Source organism: Diadema setosum, chromosome 13, assembly GCF_964275005.1.
Source record: "Diadema setosum chromosome 13, eeDiaSeto1, whole genome shotgun sequence".
Taxonomy (NCBI): Eukaryota; Metazoa; Echinodermata; class Echinoidea; order Diadematoida; family Diadematidae; genus Diadema; species Diadema setosum.
In genome coordinates, this window is record NC_092697.1 from 2,885,299 (window position 1) to 2,905,201 (window position 19,903).

Consider the following 19,903-nt stretch of genomic DNA (forward strand, 5'->3'; position numbering starts at 1 on the left):
ATGACGGCGATGCAGAGAAAGTACGTGATCGAAGCCGTGTCGGTAGCTGATGTCGGCTACTACCGATGTGTTGGACGTGGAATACTAAACGACACTGCAGCTACCGTCCCGGCGGCGGTTGCAATAATAGGTAATAGTAGCTTTTACACCAGTTAGGTGCACGAAAGTGCCCAAATTAAGTCCCTGGCAGGAGATAAGTCGTATAATCCAAAATTATTCTCATTATAGTCAGACATAAAATTTCTTTGATTCTCATAAACCAGTTGGCCTAACGCAGTTCGAAGTGTTTTCGTATCCAGCCTTCATCCTCTTTCATTTAATCTATTCTGTCAGTGCACACTTCAACGTACACATATATATGGCAACAATTGACCATTGACTTATGTTGGTCAAACATAAACCCAGAATCTATAACTGGATGAAGGCCACGAGTTTGACAACCACAAATCATACAGCCCACGAGTCATAGAGTCATAGAGTCCAAGTTCGTCACTAAGCAAATAAGGCCTAGAGCTGTGAGTCCGACACTAAGCAAACAAGGTCCACGAGTTTGACACTAAGAAAAAAAAGGTCCGCGAGAACGACACATTATTAAGACCCGTGATTTAATGTCGACCTCGGAGTTCGTTTTTACTTAGTGTCGAACTCGCGGGGCTGCTGGCAGGACACTTTTGCTTAGTCGATGTGGAACTCGTGGGCCTTGTTTGCCTGAAGTTGAACGCATTGTTGTATGACTCAAGGACCTTTGTTCAATGTCGAACTCGTGGGTGTCGGTCTCGTGGGATAACCCCATCTAACTCCACCATAACTTAAATTGTTACATTTTATTTTCTATTGGGAATCAAGTCTTGTACTCTTGAACTCATCCGCAATAGCTATACATCCTTTGTATTGTACTGCGACTATTTTACGCCAAGTAGGAATCATATAATTCTCATTGTGTTATACCTCAGATGTAATTAATGTGAAGCCCCATCTATAACCCCATCTAACTCCACCATAACTGAAATTGTTGCATTTTATTTTCATTTGGGAAGCATGTTGTACAATAATTGAACCCGTCCTCAGTAGCAATACATTTTTGTATTTTACTGTGACTATTTCACGCCAAGTTGGAATCATAATTATAATTCTTATTGTGTCATACCTCAGACGTAATTAATGTGGCTGTCAGTAACCTAGTGTTCAACTACCAAGTAAGGCGCCCTCAAGAGCTATCTGACCCGTCTTCTGAGACATACAGAAACCAGAGCAGGATCATCCGTGACTTCGTAAGCAGTTCATCTTTTTTATGTGATTTTGATTTAATTTGATTTATTTATTTTCTGTATGGCATCATTTACCATTCTTTTTTTTTATCAATATAATCAAACATATAAACAAATATGATACTCATTATAACTAGTTTCTACTATTTTAACAAGTACATGTATCATTACAATCATATACATCTGTGACGTAATTGCAGCACATGTGTTATGAATTACCATACATTTTATTTGAGGGAGAGATGAATATATATATATATATATATATATATACAATGTATATATATATATATATGTATATATATAATATATATTATATATATATATATATATATATATATATGTATATATATATATATATAATAAAAGATGTACTTAAAACTGACACTTAATGCATTCAACCGTTTATTACACATCCATAAAGATACCTAAGATTGGGAATGGAGAGTAGACTATAATTCACCCTTCAATTTAACTGATCATGTCACTACAGGTGTACTTATCTAATCTGACATAATTGATGATAGTCATCCGACTATCATCATAATGATGCGTAGGCCAATTTCGTGTGGGCAGATCGCCTAACGGTCGGGTAGGGCTAAAATAAGATTCAAAACAACCGACCAACTAATCCACTATGTGGTATCTATTATAAAGGAGATCATAAAGATGAAACTATCAATTAACGCCAAATTATACTTTCGTTGAATTTGTAGAATTCTAGGTATCATTTACCAGGTTAACGGCTTGTTATAATTGCAATTACAGTGGACTGCTGTTATAACGAAGTCCTCGGGACCGGCAGTTTTCTTTCGTTATACAAAATTTCGTTATATCCAAACAAAATAACAATGATGATGATGACATTAATAGTAATAATAATAATAATGATAATAATATTAGTGATAATAGTAATGATAATAATAATTATCATAATAATTACAATAATAACAATAATAATAATTAATATACTGATAATAACTATTATTATCATTATTATAATAAACATAGAACGTATAATGTTGGGACCTGAAATTTTATTTCGTTATAACCGGAATTTTGTTAGAACGGTGTTCATTATAACGGGGAATGCACTATATAAAGTATATTCCCTTATATTTTCTCCTATCTTAAATCATGCTATAAGATGGAAACCAAACAGTATATTCCCTTATATTTTCTCCTATCTTGAATCATGCTATAAGATGGAAACTAAACTTGATCTCGCCGATGAGTTCGAATATATGTTACCCTTCGTGGTCGTGTCCAGTCTCCGACCAGGAAGTGTCGTAGCCGACGTTGACATTTACGTAAGTAGTGATGGGCGTTCCGCCACAGAACTTCAGCAGCAAGTAAGCGACGCTCTCACCGTCATCGCTCAATCTTCCGACGGTCTTCTCAATATCTCACAAGTGACGGTATCAAGTCCATGTTAGTATGCACCGACGACTTAGTCATTTAGGATGTATCTGAAACCAATAAACCATTCAATGATAAGATGATCAAGGATAATGATTGCACCAGAAACGGTGCCAAAGAATTGATTGTGCTTATCATGCCTGCCACATATGTTGCGTATTTATGTATAAGGTGCCTTGAAACACCAGCGTGAAAATGAAAGTAATAACACTTTTTACACGGTCGATATCACACCAAAAAAAAAAAAAAGTACCAAGACAGTTAACGAAGAAAACCTAAATTTTCGAAGGGCAGGGCAGTTATATCATGATGTTGGAAAGATGCTCATAATTCATGAAAACAATGTAGCTTGCAAATAAAGAGTAGAAAATAGAATCCACTGGAGAACCGTATCAGTTTACCTGGATCTTCTCAAGTTTACCGCAATTTGATTCTAGAATCTCCCTATAGGCACATTCCATTTGTTCTCTGCAGGTAAGATAGTATTGCCACAGAATAATAATCCCACAATGTAGATTTGGGTCGAAATACAGGGTTTCCCAAATATTGATACAATTTTAAAACAGCCCCCCCCCCCCCACCCCACCCCCATTTAAAGAATACTGAATTCTTGGGAAATCTGTATATATATTAGGTGGAGGTCTCTTCGGTCATATGGAAAGAATGAGTCTGGAAACATTTCCTGTTTGGTTGAGCACTGCCCACTTTTGTAAAAGATATTGAAAAAACAATGCTGTGCAGTATTCACTATTTGGCTGGTGGGGTAGGATAGACCTGTGCCTGCGAGTGCCCCCACAACAAAATGGTAGTGTTGGTCTAAGAAATATGGAATGAATGTTTCCGAGTGGAGCGAAAATGCTAGAGATGGACCTACGACAATGAAAATCATCTCACAATATAATTCGTGGCAAGTTTAAAAGTGTATAGTTTTATTTGAGACACCCTGTAGCGATACCTAGATCACATGTGTCTTGTGTGCTTCCATTGATCGGAATGCTGAGCTTTATAATCTTCCACGTTTCATTTTTTTGCACATATCTAACATAATGTTCTATCTTAAAATATTGGAAAACAAGGCAATTGTGAAACGCTCAAGAGTTTCCTTTCAAACGCCTTTGATATGAACGTTGACGACATAGGGCCTATGATATATATATATATATATATATATATATATATATATATATGATATTTCACAGATTAATTAAAGGAAAATATAACCCTTTCCATCAAACGTTTAACACTACAATGTTCAAAAGGGGAAGCTAAATAAACAACTGCAATTGTGTGCTATTGGGGTATAATGTTCTTTAAAAGTTAAAGATAATGACTCGATTTTTTTTTCCAGTGATCTGTTACCCATCAAAGTGGTCGACCGAATATGGCGTAGTGTCTTTTGGACAAGGAGAACTAGGATCCATGACGTCGTCCACCAACATCTGTCCATTCTACACTTCAAATGGTATTTACCAGTCTTTTGAAAACGTGCTTCTTTACTTGGATGAACTGTAAGAAGTATAGGCTTTTTCTCTTTTAGTCACAGTTTTCTCAATTTTAATCTTCTCTTGTTTACTTTTTTCTCTCTCTTTCTCAAGTATATTTTCATTAGTTTTCTATATTCCTTCCTTCAATGTGCATAGAGACATTATTTCATATGTATTTGTGTGTGTGTGAGTGTGTGTGTGTGTGTGTGTGTATGTGTGATATGCGCCCTTTTAGTTTAAGTAGCATTTTTTTTTTAGTGTGTATTTCTCATTGAAATAGATTTCCTTTCTGTATCACACAGAGATAGCTATTTTCAACAACAGCAGAAGGGGCCTTTACTGCAAAGCTGGCCCGAGGTCATCCCACAAGCCCAACACCCACGAGTCATACACTCTACGAGTCACACAGTCCCGAATCTTACGGCCCACGAGTACGACATTGAAAAAAAAAGGGTCCATGAGTCATACAACCCATGAGCTCGACACTACTCAAAAAGACCCAAAAGACCGACATTTGGCGAAAAAGGCCAACGAGACCAACACTGCGTACATAAACCCTGTGAAATTATAATGTTGGGCTCGTGGGCCTTTTTGGCCTAGTGCCAGACCCGTGCGCCTTGTTGGCCTGGTATATCGTACTCATGAATCTATTTCTGGACTGGTGGACCGTATAGCTCGTGGGCCCGTTTTATCGAGCCCATTACTTAGTGTGTATATACCTTAGTGTTGACCTCGCGGACTGTATGATTCGTGGGTTGTATGATAGTGGGCTGTATCACTCGATCGTGGGTGTCGGCCTCGTGACGTGCATCCGGCTGGCCCTCACTACACTCCTACACAATTGCATCAATGCAAGAACTCCCCTTTTTTCGCTAAGGAATACAGTATGCGGCCTCGATGCTTGATGCTCATACCTACTTACCTCCCCATTTCATTTGAGTATATGCTCATACTCACAAAGAAATATCACATATTTTTCAGCTGGTCAACGTATAGCCACTGCCATGTGTTCAGGAAACAGAATATCCCAAGCCCAGTGGGAGCCGTCGGAAAACTGTGGAGAAATCACACGCCCACTCTCCAGAGTCCTGGAAGATGTCCAGTCGGTAACGTGCTGATATCTTTATGCCTCGTTTGATGACATAAAAAAAAATTATCTTCATTTTGTAGAAATATAGCTCGCATAGTACCTCCTTGTACAACACACTGAAAATTACTTGCTCTTTGATATGGGGACAAAAACTATCTTAAAAGCACTTGGCAGACTATTAGCACGTGGTGATCGGAAAGCCCACATGCTCTTTTCATTGAACAGGGTGGCATTTCTGCAGAGACGGCAAACCAAGCCAGCAGTATCGTGGCCAATGTGACTAAAGATACACCCTTGATAACGGCAAGAGACATCAACACGATCGCAAATATCACAACCGTAATTGCCAACTTGAACATCGGAGATCCAAAGGTAGGAGTTGAATTAGGACGTAAGCTACACCAATTCATCTTAAGTTCACAGATGATTTTGTTTTCCGCCAGTTAACCTGTCGGATCTGTTTTAGGATCCATTTTCGTAATGAAACTGTTAAAGTATGTATTGGTTGTTTACGTTGAGAAATGATAAATGCTATGCAGCTGTAACAAATTTTTACCGTACATCCGCGAAAGTTCTGGCGAAAATAAGTTTTAGGATGTATTTGAGATAACAATGTTCGATGGAACAGTTTCCTCATTGCAATAATGCTTAATTTTGCGTGCCGGTGATTCTTGATGTTGCATTAATGTATACAATATTGTTAGGGGATATACTTTGTGTATTTGACAATACATGTACGGAGTGCATTAACACAGTTGAGATTCCACAAACTGTTTTGTGATAAAGCAATTCAACACGCTAACACTGTTTTACCACGAGGTGAAATAGCACGTCAAAAAATAGAACGTCAAATGCAAAACCTTTATTCTTGAAACTGGTTGCAGGTAACTGAAAACATTGTAACAATCGTCAGCAATGTGGCAGCGGTGGAAAACTCTCAACTCGAGAGAGCAGAGGAAGAAAGCGATGCCATCTCCGACATCGTCATCGCCTTCGAGCAGCAGTTGATGAACACGGACGTCGAAGTCGGAGAAGCATTGGACATTGCAGAGGAAAATGTTGTGGTTCAGGTACAATCAGCATTCATCATGAGCGTCAGAAAAGTAAAATCACCCTTAATGTTTTCATTTCGACGCACACTCAGACAAATGCAGTGGACGCGCCCACTTACAAATACTGTGTATGCTGTACCATGATACGTCCTAGGGCCCCATTTCATAAAAGATATTAGGATAAAGATAATGATAATGATAATGATAGTTTTATTTGATCCTAGCAGGAATGCTAATGAATGACACCTATATAGCGCTTAATACCGATGTTTCTAAGCGCATTAATCCGGAAAATGTTAAGGTAAGATACAGAATATTGTACATGTAACAACAGCAACAACATCAACAAAATTTATATTGAGTAAACAGGTAAGTTTACTAAAAGATAAAAAGATAAGGGTAGTAACTCTTGCTGGAATGGCACCTTCCAATAGCATCAGCCAATCAGGAAGCCGGATTCTTGTTGTTACCATGACAATTGACATTCCTGCAAGAGTTGTTATCATATCAAATGGTTCCAAGAACGCATTCTCACAACAAATACACATAACTTTTTGGGGAAAAGTGGGAATCTTATTCAAATCACGCATTGACATTTCATTTCATTTCTGATCATGTAGTTCATAATGGATTTAAGATAATCTGTATTCAGGTACTTTAATTTCCAATGTGTAATGAAGTGGGATGAAATGATTGAGGATTTTAAATAGGTCCATGTTGTAATATCCTAGGGAACTTTAAAAATTTTACATCATTATATTTGGTGACTTGTCATCGTAGTTACACAAACACTTGACACCACTTTGTAACTTAATGTTGTTCTGTAGGTGACGTCTCTTCCATCAGACAGACTGCAAGGAGGCGTGGTCTTGACAGTTCAGGGAGAGGGCGTGTCTGATTTGAGCCAATCGGAAATCAGATTTAACGCCACCGGTGGAATTTCTGGCTCGGAGGACGTTATTGCTCAGGTTTGTGGCGTAGTAGGTCTACATAATGATGAAGCTCCTACACACCATAAAAGATATAAGGCCCTAATCAGGATCCAATTTCATAAAAGGTTGTTGTGATAGCAACTTCTGCTGTGATGGTAATGAAAGTGCCAAGGTATAATGACAAGAATGCTGCTTTCTGATTGGCTGTCGTTACAAAAAGATGCTTTTCGAGCAAGAGTTGTTGCTGTCGTAGCATCATTCAGTGTCTTTCATGAAGATTACGTGACAGTATCATTCATTTCTTTGTAGAATGGGAATACCGTGTAGTTAATTAATTATTGATTAGTTGATTGATTGATTGATTGTCTACATGTTTTTTATACTCGTAAAACAAAATCAATCGAACAAAATTATTGAGTATAATTATGATAGTTTGGATGTAAGTGTAAGTGACTTACTGAAGTACGATTTTAACTGGAATAAGAGTAATCCGATGATGCTCTTATTTCTACAAACACATCTCAAAAGTGGATAATTTTCTTCCCTCCTTTTTCCCCGTGACAGAGCGCCATTCCGCCTGATATTGTGGGCACCGTGACACCTGTTCCAGCTGGTACTAACCAAACAAACTCCAGCAGTGAGAACGTGCGGGTAATCATGAGTTTGTATTCCACACCAAGTCTGTTCATCTCCCAATCGGTGATAAGGTTTAACCGACAGAGCATGTTGGTTGACCGCAGTGCCAACACACCCGTGATTTCGCTGAGCGTCGGGGAATCAAAACTCGAGAACCTGGCTGAACCAATCACTTTGACTTTCGTCGCTTTGGAGGTACTTACGGTTTATATCTATTTCCAAAAGACAGGGCCGGCGCAGTGTTTTCAAAAGTGTGGGGGCCCACTTTTCCGGGTTTCATGAGCTAACAAGCAAAAAAAAGAAAAAGAAAAAAAAAGGTCCTCAGCTCATCTCTCCCCGTCCCTGTCCACTTCCGGGTTTCTTCAGCTGACAAGCAAAAAAAAAAAAACAAAACAAAAAAAAAAAAAACAAAGAAACAAAAAAGGGTCCTCAGCTCATTCTCTCCCCTCCCATTTCCGGATGTTATTAAAAAAAAAGGTCTTCAGAGAAAACACATAACCTTACCGCCGCCATACTTCAAGATCTCTATCTACATGTATTTCTATTTTAGTGCCACTTACGTACTTCTGGGTTGAAAAAAGTGGGGGGGGGGGCCCTAAGTGATGACACCTTATGTATTCCTTTGTATGGTGCACAAAAAGTGTGGGGGCCCGAGCCCCCACGGCCCCCACGGCTGCGCCGGCCCTGAAAGAGATTCGTTCAGAATCGAGTAATCGGTTTGTTTAACATGAATGTTTAAAATCGATCGCTGAAAACTTTGTTGGATCATCATATCGGATGACGTCATGACAAAGACTTACATTAAGTAAAACATTTATCTCTGAGAGCAAATGTTTCCATCAAACTTATATTGTTTCATATTTTCAGTGCTCTGATATGCAATGGTATCTTTCCTCTGGCATCCTCTCTATCTCCACCTCCCTCTCTTGCTCTGCTTACAATGTGGAGTTTATGTTGTCATGATGAAATTTGTGTAATCTTGTCATGAATTAATTTGTATATTGTTTATATGAAAAACAAATAAAAATTCGAGATTCACGAAAACAAAAATAATCTATTATTTTTATTTTCATTTCTTAAAATGAATCTAGATCGATTCTGACTCTATTTTCTGACGATGTTTTAGTTTTTAATCGGGCGGTTTTCAGAGAAGGAAAATAAAAGGATTTTTTTTTTTTCGAGAAAGAAGTTTCGGAATGTGCCCAATTGCCATGAGCAAACTATCGTGTCACCGTTGCGGTCATTTTGCGAGAATATGTCTTAAAAAAGGAAAACGGATTTCGTTTCTTCGGTCCAAAAAAAAAAAAAAAAAAGGAAGTCATAATGTAAGATTGACATCATTTTGTACAATGTTTGTGTATAATGCATTTTGTCTTTGTATAATGTCTTGTTTTTGATTTTGTGCATGTGAGTTTTGTGGTATTGGACGAAATTCGAATAAAAAAATAAAATAATCACTAATAAACACACGTATTTTCATACACACGCCGCGGAAATTTGTAGGGCGGATCAACCAACCAAACATGCGTTTCATGGGATTTTCTCACCTCTGATTGGTCAACGGATGGATGCATCCTAGTCAATGTGACTGAAGAATTCAACCTCATTTCTATGAACGGAGAAGAGTACTATGTGTGTTCTTGCAATCATCTCACGAATTTCGCAATCCTCATGGTGAGAATACAGGAGTTACAGCGACGCCTATTGTTTTGATGATAAGTCCAGTCAATTCAAATAAGATTTTTTTTAATTTTATCTATTTCTAGTTGGGGATGAGCATTATGAAGGAGGTAGTACACTCCTGTTAATAAAATGAATAATGATAAAGTCCCAGAGGTTCTTGAACACCCTATATTGTAAAGAATACAATGTTCCACAGTGTGTTCACAGTGTTGTCACATAGTAGACTGAGTGAAAACGCTCGAATTTAACAGTGCAAAGATGATTTCACACTGTGGTTTCTTTTAACAATGTGTTTTTGAATACCCTATACTGGAAAGAACACAGTGTCCCACAGTGTGTTCACAGTGTGGTCACATAGTAGACTACGTGAAAACGCTCGAATGTGCGCAAAGATGATTTCACACTGTGGTTTGTTTTCACAATGCGTTCACATGATAATGTTCTGTGAAGCACCGTGAATTGATTATTCACAATGTGTTCACATTGTTAAAACACTCAAATTTAACAGCATGAAAGATTTCACACTGTGTTCGCAATGTGTTCGTAATTACTGTGTTCACATTGCGTTCAAACTGTGCTTCTCACACCGTGGGACACCTTGTTCTTTCCAGCAGGGATATACATACAGTACCAATGCCCTCACAATATCCATCGTCATGCCATGGAGCTAAGTAGTTCCATGGTCATCTACGAACACACACACACACACAAAAGAGTCATAATGTCCCCTGGATTTAGATGATAGTAGATGATTCGTATATTTTGAAAACACCAATCCATACTTTATTTACTCAATGTAGCAGCGTCCACTTTCTCTTGATGAATGGAGTGACCTGCGTTTTAAATAGAATACTCGTTAACGATGGTTATACGACATAATCATAACGTCGCGATTAAAGCACTTTAATCATGGGGCGGTATGAAGTCGTTATCTAACACCCATAGTAAGTGAAGGGAAAATTCAACAAATGGTTTTATTTAGCAAGGATGTTTATCGTATAATGAGCTAAATGCGAAATGATCTGACTCTTTGCCAACGTTATTATTACTGTCTTATACAGGACATCCGACAACGGGAAAGTCCGAGGGCATTTGGCATACTCACCTACATTGGGTGTGCTGTGTCCATTGTATGTCTGGTGCTAACCTTGGCCACGTACCTCTGGAACAAGTAAGACGAAAAAAAATAAAAATGAATGTAAAATGTTAGAGAATCATGTCACATAAAGTGAAACTGTCATTTCTATGCTTTAAAATTCATCAAGAAGACTTTAACCGACATGATATTCTGACACACTTTTTAGTTTCATTTCAATTCATTTTTATGTTTCTCAATGAAAAAATATATCAGATAAAACGAAATAGAATAATTCATATTCCATGTATCCAGCTTGGATGGATAATAAAATAATACTGACATAGAACATGGATCCGGGAGGTCAATGTATGAAAATTTGAATCTAAGTAAAAAATATAATATTAAAGGAATACCATGGACCCTACCTAAAAAGCAAACTTATTATTCAAAGCCACCGAGTGCAAAGAACAAAACACTTTTGGCCGCTCTGTCTAAGCTGTGGTGATTATGGCTGGCTGTGCCCATACTGTGACCAATCTTTTCATGGGTATGATGCCATTGTGTCCATGATGTCATTTACAACTTCGGTCAAATTTGGTTCAATTTTCCTTTACTATGCAGAAAACTTCGCAACAGGCAATCCCATCGTATATTCATATGTCTCTGCGTCACTTTGCTCGGCTTCTACGTCACGTACGTCGTCATGATCTCACTGGACTCGGGACTGAGCGAGGCAAATCCCATCCCGTGTAGCGTCGTCGCGGCATTGGTTCAATTCTTTATGCTGTCATCCATTGCGTGGATGGGCGTAGAGGGCTACAACACCTACCTCATTGTTGTCCGTGTTTTTAACACCTACGTGCCGTACTATTTGCTGAAAGCGTCTCTCGTGGCTTGGGGTAAATTAGAAGTAACATCATATCCTCTATTGAGTTTACGTCACATTATATTCAGAGTGTACAGGCAATTCAATGAAACGCCAGTGTGATTAGGATTCATTTCTGGTCATTCATAATCGCTTAATGAAATTGGCCTCGTTGTAGGCCTACGTACGACAACCACAGTACAGCGCACTCCCGTTATAGCGAAGTCCTCGGGGCTGGCAGTTTTCTTTCTTTACGTCGACAGTTTGTTTAGTCGAACAGTAAAGTACTAAAGATAGGCCTATATTGATGTTAATTTTCGGACCTGATTTTTTACTTCGATGTTAAATGTTCGCTATAACGGGAGTGAACTGTATTGCAGGTTAAGAAATCTTCGAAGTTTTAACTTTTTCCTCTGATCGTCGCTTTTCTTATGCTTTTATTAAGATTTTTTCCTTCCGAATTTCTTTCCGCTGACTTGCAATGATGACAGGTGTCGATCTCCTCTTTCGTTACTATGAACATTGTTATTTTTTATGATGTTTTCCACACATTTTCATTTTTTTGGTTATCTAAGGCACTAGGTAAAAATGATTAACATTATGTCTATTGAATCGTGGGTGCCAAGCATTCGTTCGAGTATCTTTATAATGCACGGCTTTCCTATATTTCTATAAAATCAATACAATTTCTGTATAATACGTGGTGGACCTTTTTATTGATATATTACATTTGATATTTTCGATCGGGAAGAAAAATACTTTAAAATTACTATCTTGGCAAGAAAGTATATGTAAGAAGAATAAAGGAGTAGGCCTATAAATAAGAATGGAAATTCGTAATGGGTATACCACACAATATTAAAAAGAGTTATATTCATGACTGATTGTCATTATCAATATTACCTTCAGATTGGGGACAAATTTCAAGATATTTCGCAAGCAACATGACAGTAGTCCTACTATGTAATGATGAATAGAAAAGATCTTAAGATTATGTTATTAAGGCAAAAGAGAGCCCACGTTCGCGATCAATTTGGTGTTAGGGAGCCCCTTCCCCAATCACCCACCACCATCACCACCATAGTCCTTTATCCTCCCAAAATATTGATGGGATATACGTCACGCTAAATGAGTGAAACATATTTGCTTCAAAAGCAGGGTGTCTTGTTTTGCATTCTCGTATCTGGTGTGGTATCTGGCATATTCAAATGATAGTATTCAGCTGAACCCTATTTTCTGACCATTTTGATGTTACAGGGATCCCAGCCGCGGTAGTCGGCGTAACCGGCGGTATAGCACGCAACGACTACGTGAGGGACAACCTGTAAGTATTATTGGACAGTCGTTACAACTATCAGCAATAAAATGCGGGTGATTTGAAGTGACACGTACTCCTCTTTGTGTTAAAGTCGATTGTTCGGAATAGCAAGGTCGAGTTAGCAGAGCAATAAAAGCTTCATATACACTCTCAAACATTATTAGATAATTCACTAGCTTATTATCCTTTCCCATTTCTCAGTTCTCACCAAAAAAAAAAAAAGCGAAGACAAAAACTTATATATAAAAAGTATAAAAGTATAAAAACGATCAAGCAAAATCAAAAGCTTTGATTTGATTTGATTTGATTTATTCACAAAATGCATATACATACATTATTCACAAAAAAATATGCACATAGTTTGTACATGAAACATATTACACATTTTGTCTGGATCGTCATAAGCTACGAAAAGCTTGACTGGGACGTCCAGTATGGATAACGTACACATATTATGTACATAAACATCATTTAAAAAAAATGATAGGAAGATGAGAGAAAGAGAGAAAAAGAAAGAAAAGTGAGAGGAAAAGATAAGGAGAGGGATACTCTACATCATGGTAGTTAAAGGTATACAAGATTGACAATTCTGGTAATAACTAACATAGAAAGACTCGATGCTATTATGTACGTAGTGTACGTATGACAAAATAAACCTGTGAACCTGGGGTAAGACAGCAGGCAAGAACCATGCAAATAGTATTGTTTAAACGTATTTGTAAAGAAGGGTATTCTTTACTAGTCTTCTAAAAGTATGCTTTGATTGGCACCGTCGCACTTCATGAGAAAGAGAATTCCAAATGTCAGAACCGGCATGTCGTATGGATCGATGGGCAAGGGCAGTTTTTGGATTTTCTAGGTGCACGTTTGTCGAGGTTCTGGTTGAATAACTATGAATAGCCGAATTAAAACGAAACATGTTTAACAGGTTGGTGGGAAGTTCTTGCGAATGGAATCTATACATAAAGACAGCACTTTGGAGGTAATGAATGTCGTAAATGGAGAGTGTACGCAATTGAAAAAAAACGGGTGCACGTCACGAGACCGACACCCACGAGTCATACAGCCCACAAGTTATACAGCTCACAAGTCATACAGCCCACGAGTCATACAGCTCACAAGTCATACAGCCCACCAGTTATACAGCCCACGAGTTCGACACTGAGTAAATAAAGCCCACGAGTTCGACATCAAGTAAAATAAGCCCAGGAGTTATACGGCTCACGAGACCGACACTACACACAAAAGGCTCATGAGACCGACAGTAAGCAAACAAAGCCCACGAGACCGACACTACACTTTAAAGGTCCACAAGACCGACGCTACGCATACAAGGCTCACGAGACCGACATTACGCAAAAGAGGTTCACGAGACCGACACTAAGCAAAGAAGGCCCACGAGACTGACAGGATGAACAGCGCCACCTATAGACCAATAGATTGTTTAGGGTACCGTGTCCTGATAATAGCATAGGAAGATATGAGAGATGGAAAAGAAGAGTTGCCATCTCCGGCAGGGTGTTACCCCATCAGTTGCCCCCCCCCCCCCCCCCCTGAAATGATCAGGATCTTTAATTGTGTTTGCATGGGTGTGTGTTTGTGCCAAAAAAAAATGAACAAAGTACAGTAAAAGTGTGTAACAGATCTTTCCACAATAAACCTCCGAGGGTGTTGATTTAGTATTAATTAAAAATAAAAAGTAACGGAATCGTCTATTAAGGTAGCATTAGGGATTCGGAAAAAACCAGATGCATCCATGAAAACAGCTATTGTATTTCACGATAAAATGTACTGTTCGGAGGAGAATAACACAAGCCACAAAATTGAGGTGAATCCCTGCGATATAAAACGTTTTAATCAGTAGAATTACATTATAGTTACAGAGAAACGTACAAATAGATCTCACTGCAAAACGTCAGGGCAGGAGGGTAGAATATATAAAATAGAATAAGTAATTAGTGAATCGGGAAAGAGAAGAGGTAAAATTTATACCTTGTCCATCTTCTAGCTAAAAACTGAGAAAGCCTGTTAGAAATAGCACGATGGCATTATCAAAGCTCTGAAATTAATCCATACATCGTTATTGTCCTCTTTTAAATTCATTTGTGGTTTTGTCTCTTTTGGGGGGCATGAGGAATACAATTCATAATATTTTTCTGCTTGATAACAATTTCGCTCCCTGACACACTTGCCCCCCCCCCCCCCAGAAGTATGTAGAAATACATATTTGATGTCGTTCATAATTGTGTAGATGGTCACCATCTTTTAATTGATAGCGTTACGAAATTACACCCGCCAGTATGTTATTTTTCTGTTCATGGAACACCCTGTACAGGTGATTGACATGTAGATGGCGCTGTTTATCCTGTCGGTCTCGTGGGCCTTCTTTGCCTACTGTCGGTCTCGTGGGCTTTCTTTGCTTAGTGTCGGTCTCGTGAGCCTTTTTAGCTTAGTGTCGGTCTCGTGGGCCTTTTTTGCCTACTGTCGGTCTCATGGGCTTTTTTGCTTAGTGTCGGTCTCATGAGCCTTTATTGCTTAGTGTCGGTCTCGTGGGCTATGTTTGCTTAGTGTGTCGGTCTCATGAGCCTTTTGTGCGTAGTGTCGAACTGATGGGCTGTATGACTCCTGAGCCGTATAACTCGTGGGCTGTATGACTCATGGACCTATTATTGATGTCGGTCTCGTGGACCGTATGACTCGTGGGTGTGGGTCTCATGGGATACTCCCGAAAAAACAATGGGTTTGCATGAGACCTGTAATCCGAGTTCGTGCAAATACGAACAGCTTTTTTTTGAAGGAGAAACAGTGAGTTGAGTTTAGTCTTCTGACAAGCCCAAACGATATTGCAGTAAGAAATATAAGGCAGGATAATAGAATTATAAATAGTGAACAACGTAGAGCTTGATATGTGTGGTCTGAGTTTGTACAATATTCCAACTCCGCGTGCTACAGAAGTCACAACATTGACAATATGCAGATTCCAGTTCAACTTGTCATCTATAGTAATGCCTAAAAACTTCGTACTTTCTTTCTGTTCAATTTTCATGTCATCTATAATAATATCAAAATGAATGCCACAGTTTAGTGATCGTTGACTTTTGAACTTTATATAATTTGTCTTTTCTACATTTAATGATAACTTATTGCTTCTGAACCATTCGGAGACTTTGGGTAATTCTGTATTCATAGTGTCAATAAGACGCTCAAGATTATGATCAGAAAGAAATACATTGGTATCATCTGCAAATAGAATGAAATGAAGTAAAGAGGATGAATTACAGATATCATTGATGTATATAAGAAATAACAAAGGCCCCAGGATTGAACCTTGGGGAACCCCACATTTGACTGGTAATACATCAGAGTGAAAGTTATTATAGACGGTATATTGTTTTCGGTCACAAAGATAGTTCTTGAACCACATAAGAGGAGTTCATCAATGGTATCAAAAGCTTTACTAACGTCCATAAATACTCCAAGTACATGTTCTTTCTTAGACAATGAAATGGAAATCTTATCACATAGTTCAATAAGAGCTATGTCTGTTGAATTGTGTTTCCTAAAACCATATTGACAAGACGTGAGTAAGTTATTTTGTATCAGAAAACCGTAGAGTCTGTTATATACAATTCTTTCCAGAACTTTTGACAAACTAGAGAGAATAGATATAGGACAGTAATTGCTTATAAAGGAAACATCTTCTTTCTTGTGAATGGGTATAACTTTGGCAAGTTTCATTTTACTTGGAATAACACCAGTACTTAGTGATAAGTTGACAATATGAGTAAGTGGAGTAACAACATTCAAAACTACTTTCGTTAAAAGATTATTACTTATATCATCATGACTTACTGAATCACTACATTTGAGCGAGTTAACAACTTGAATGATTTCATTATGTGTTGCTGGAACAAAAAATATAGAAAACTCACATGGGGTTTCCAAATAATACCTAAAATCTACCTTTGTGCTTGGCACCTTTGAAGTTTGATTAGGTCCAATATTTACAAAATATGAATTAAAAACATTTGCTATATCTATTGATTTATGATATGCATGATCTCCATGTCTGAAACTATTTTGGGTTGTTGATTCTTTTGAACGACCAAGTACATAATTTATAATTTTCCATGTACCTGAAATGTTACCATTTACCTTCTCAAATTTAGAAGCGAAATATGATTTCTTAGACAAACGAATAACAGATGTTAATTTATTCCGATAAACCTTATATCTATTTATATTACTCACTGTGGGATTTCTAATACTCATTTTATAATACATATTCCTCTTTCTTATTGACTTCAACATTCCTTTAGTTATCCAAGGCTTAATTCTACGTTTACGTTTACATTGCCTTTTAACTTTGGGTATATTTTTGTCTAAATGATACTGAAAACATGTCATAAAAACATTAAAAGCTTCATCAACATTTTCTTCCATCAATACACTGTCCCAATGTTCATAGCTGAGATCAATATTCAAATCTGCTATTTTTTCGGAGGTATTGTTTGTTTGTTTTTATTGTTCCATATTCCACATTTCAACAAATACATAAAACATAAACATCACAATACAAAAGCCTGGATGAATTGTCACGTACAGCTTATAAGACAATAAAACATGTGAAATATGAGGAATCTACATAGAAGCATTGCTTGTAGGGTGTAGATTCCCCGATGCGGATGTGAGATTATTTCTTACTTGGGTATGTAATTAAAGAATGACAATTTCTGAATTGGAGAAATATAAACGCCAAAAATTAAAAAGAAAAAGAAAAAAGAAAACAATGAAAACAATGTCCGCGGCACAGACTTCTTGAGTGTTGCGTGATCACCCGAGCGAGGTACAAGTCAGATGCAGTGTACAATAGCAGAGATACCAAATGTGTACAAAGGAAGTTCAGGAGATAATACAGAAATCACGAGCGAGGCACATGTTACATAATCGATAATGTCAGTAATGTGAAGTATGAACAGATAATATCGAGGAGGATTGAAGAATAGCTATAGATATGAATTCAGAAAAACTAGTTTAAGTTTATGTTTAAATGAATAAAGAGACTGAGATTGGACCATTTCTCTATCCAACTCATTCCAAAATTTAGGTCCTGTAGTGGTTATTGTTTTTAAAGCAGATACGGTTCGTACAGGAGAAAGATGAAAAGAATCTTTTTGTCTAGTAGGGTAAGAATGAACTTCAGTATTTTTGACATTATATTATACTCTTTTATGGTTTTCTTTGAGGTAACATAGTATTGTGGATAAAGTAGATTACACTTTATTGATTGTTGTTCCTACACCTGAAAGGTGCTAGGGACCTTCAGCATCCACCGTACAAGACCACTTTACTGTCCTTATTTGATCAAGTGTCTCCTGCTTTTATGTGATAGACATTCTAAGACATTAAAGCAGGAAGGTGCCTAGAAGTTTGCATGATTCAGATTTTAACTCGCACGAACAGCCCTGGCATTGGTGGCGAAGGTACAATTAACCATTAACTGTCTTCCCGAGCGTCCGTGATTGCGAAACATAATGGCAAAATATGGCACATTAACTGGACATAATGCGGGATTTTTTCTCTGTTTCTTGTGTATAGATAATGCACCTGCACGTTAGAAATGTTGACATGTCAACCTCGTGTTTCTCTAATACATATATAATCTCTTACTGTTGTCGATCTCGTGCTGCTACACATTTTATATTAATTTTCAGCTGTAATACGTAGGCCCTACCAGGAATGGGGCTCTGGACCCTACACCACAGCATCGAGCAGGTATCAACTGCGCAATTAACTGAGCAACAGTGATCCTGTGCTGAACCAGCCAAAATCTAACATACCGTCACTTTCTCCTCTCTTTCTATAAAGGTGCTTTCCAGACCTGTGGTCTCAAGTAGGCGGACTTCTCATCCCAGTGGCGGTCATCTTGCTAATCAACGTCATCATCTTCATCCTGGTCATCCGCCAGTTGGCGCTCTCCGCCAAAGTGGGCGGAAAGGTCAAGAAAGACAAGCAGGCTGAGCGTCGCGAAACCATTGAACGCGTTCAGAACGCAATCACCATTTTGGTGCTGCTCGGTCTCACCTGGATCATCGGATACCTCCTCTTGCTCGATGTCTTCGTTGACGTCATCCAAACCTTGTTCATTGTGTTCAACGCTTTCCAGGGCCTCTTCATCTTCCTACTCTACTGCGTGCGCAAGCCGGTCGTGCGCCAGCAGTGGGGGTTGACCTGCGCGACCCGCGGGGGCGCCACGAATGATGGAAGTAGCTCCGAGATGCGACGCAGGTCTAACCCAACCCCTGCTCCAACCTCCTCCATGTCACCCGCAACTGACACTCGTGCAGTCTCCCAGGACTTTAGTAGTTGAAAGCACAGCTTTGGAAAAAGCACTTTTAAAGGGATAGTATAGTTTTGGTTGAGATGGGGATTCAGGTTCTCACTTTTTACGAGATAATTGGAAACCACTAATATGAAATATGAGTTATATGCACTATTCTAAGAGGGATTAAATGTTTATTTGATGAAAATTGGTTTTAAATGGATGAGGTATCCAAAAAGAAGCAAAACAAAGTGGTCTAATAAACGATGGGACTCACATTTTGATAGGACCATCTTGTTTTCTTTTCTTTTTGGTTCATCATAAAACAGTTATTTTTTAATTCAAAGCAGAATGTATAAAAATAAATAGGCCCTACTTCTTTATTGGTACAAAGGGCTGGTCTCCGATGGTATTGTATGGGAAATGCATTTATGAGTGTGTGTTTGTGCATGCGTGTATGTTTATGCGATAGATAACTAGAGAGAAAGAGTGTATTCATGATAATTTTGTGATTAAATATTGCCTGACACAGTTTTCATAATCTCACTTTACAAGGGCGAAAAATAAATGGTGAACACTACTTAATTGTCTTTAAATTAGACAACTAAGTTGTAGGAAATAGTTAGTAGCAGACATGAAACGGATAGTTTACAAAACAGAAGTTCAGAAAGCTGAAAGCATTCTGAAGTATTCGGAAACGCAGTTTAAATTGTACGTGTATAACCCCTACCCAGGGAGGTGAGAGGAATGGAATCT

The 19,903-nt window shown here is 38.1% G+C and overlaps 1 protein-coding gene across 1 annotated transcript; it reads left to right on the forward strand.

The window, feature by feature from the left end:
* LOC140237079 (adhesion G-protein coupled receptor G6-like) lies at positions 1-19,195 on the forward strand. The gene is made up of 14 exons (XM_072317019.1): positions 1-130; positions 1,153-1,271; positions 2,474-2,699; positions 4,036-4,149; positions 5,153-5,277; positions 5,487-5,633; positions 6,146-6,331; positions 7,141-7,281; positions 7,810-8,076; positions 9,385-9,555; positions 10,626-10,735; positions 11,264-11,541; positions 12,765-12,831; positions 18,694-19,195. The coding sequence occupies exons 1-14, from the start codon at positions 1-3 to the stop codon at positions 19,193-19,195; spliced, it is 2,583 nt and encodes an 860-aa protein (XP_072173120.1).
* Positions 19,196-19,903: the final 708 nt, after the last annotated feature.

Excerpts from the sequence above, each read along its gene's own strand:
- LOC140237079 (XM_072317019.1), top strand. The coding sequence starts at position 1 with ATGACGGCGATGCAGAGAAAGTACGTGATCGAAGCCGTGTCGGTAGCT. Across the intron at positions 1,272-2,473 it reads GCAGGATCATCCGTGACTTC|ATGGAAACTAAACTTGATCT; the intron begins GTAAGCAGTTCA and ends TCATGCTATAAG. Across the intron at positions 9,556-10,625 it reads CGAATTTCGCAATCCTCATG|GACATCCGACAACGGGAAAG; the intron begins GTGAGAATACAG and ends TGTCTTATACAG.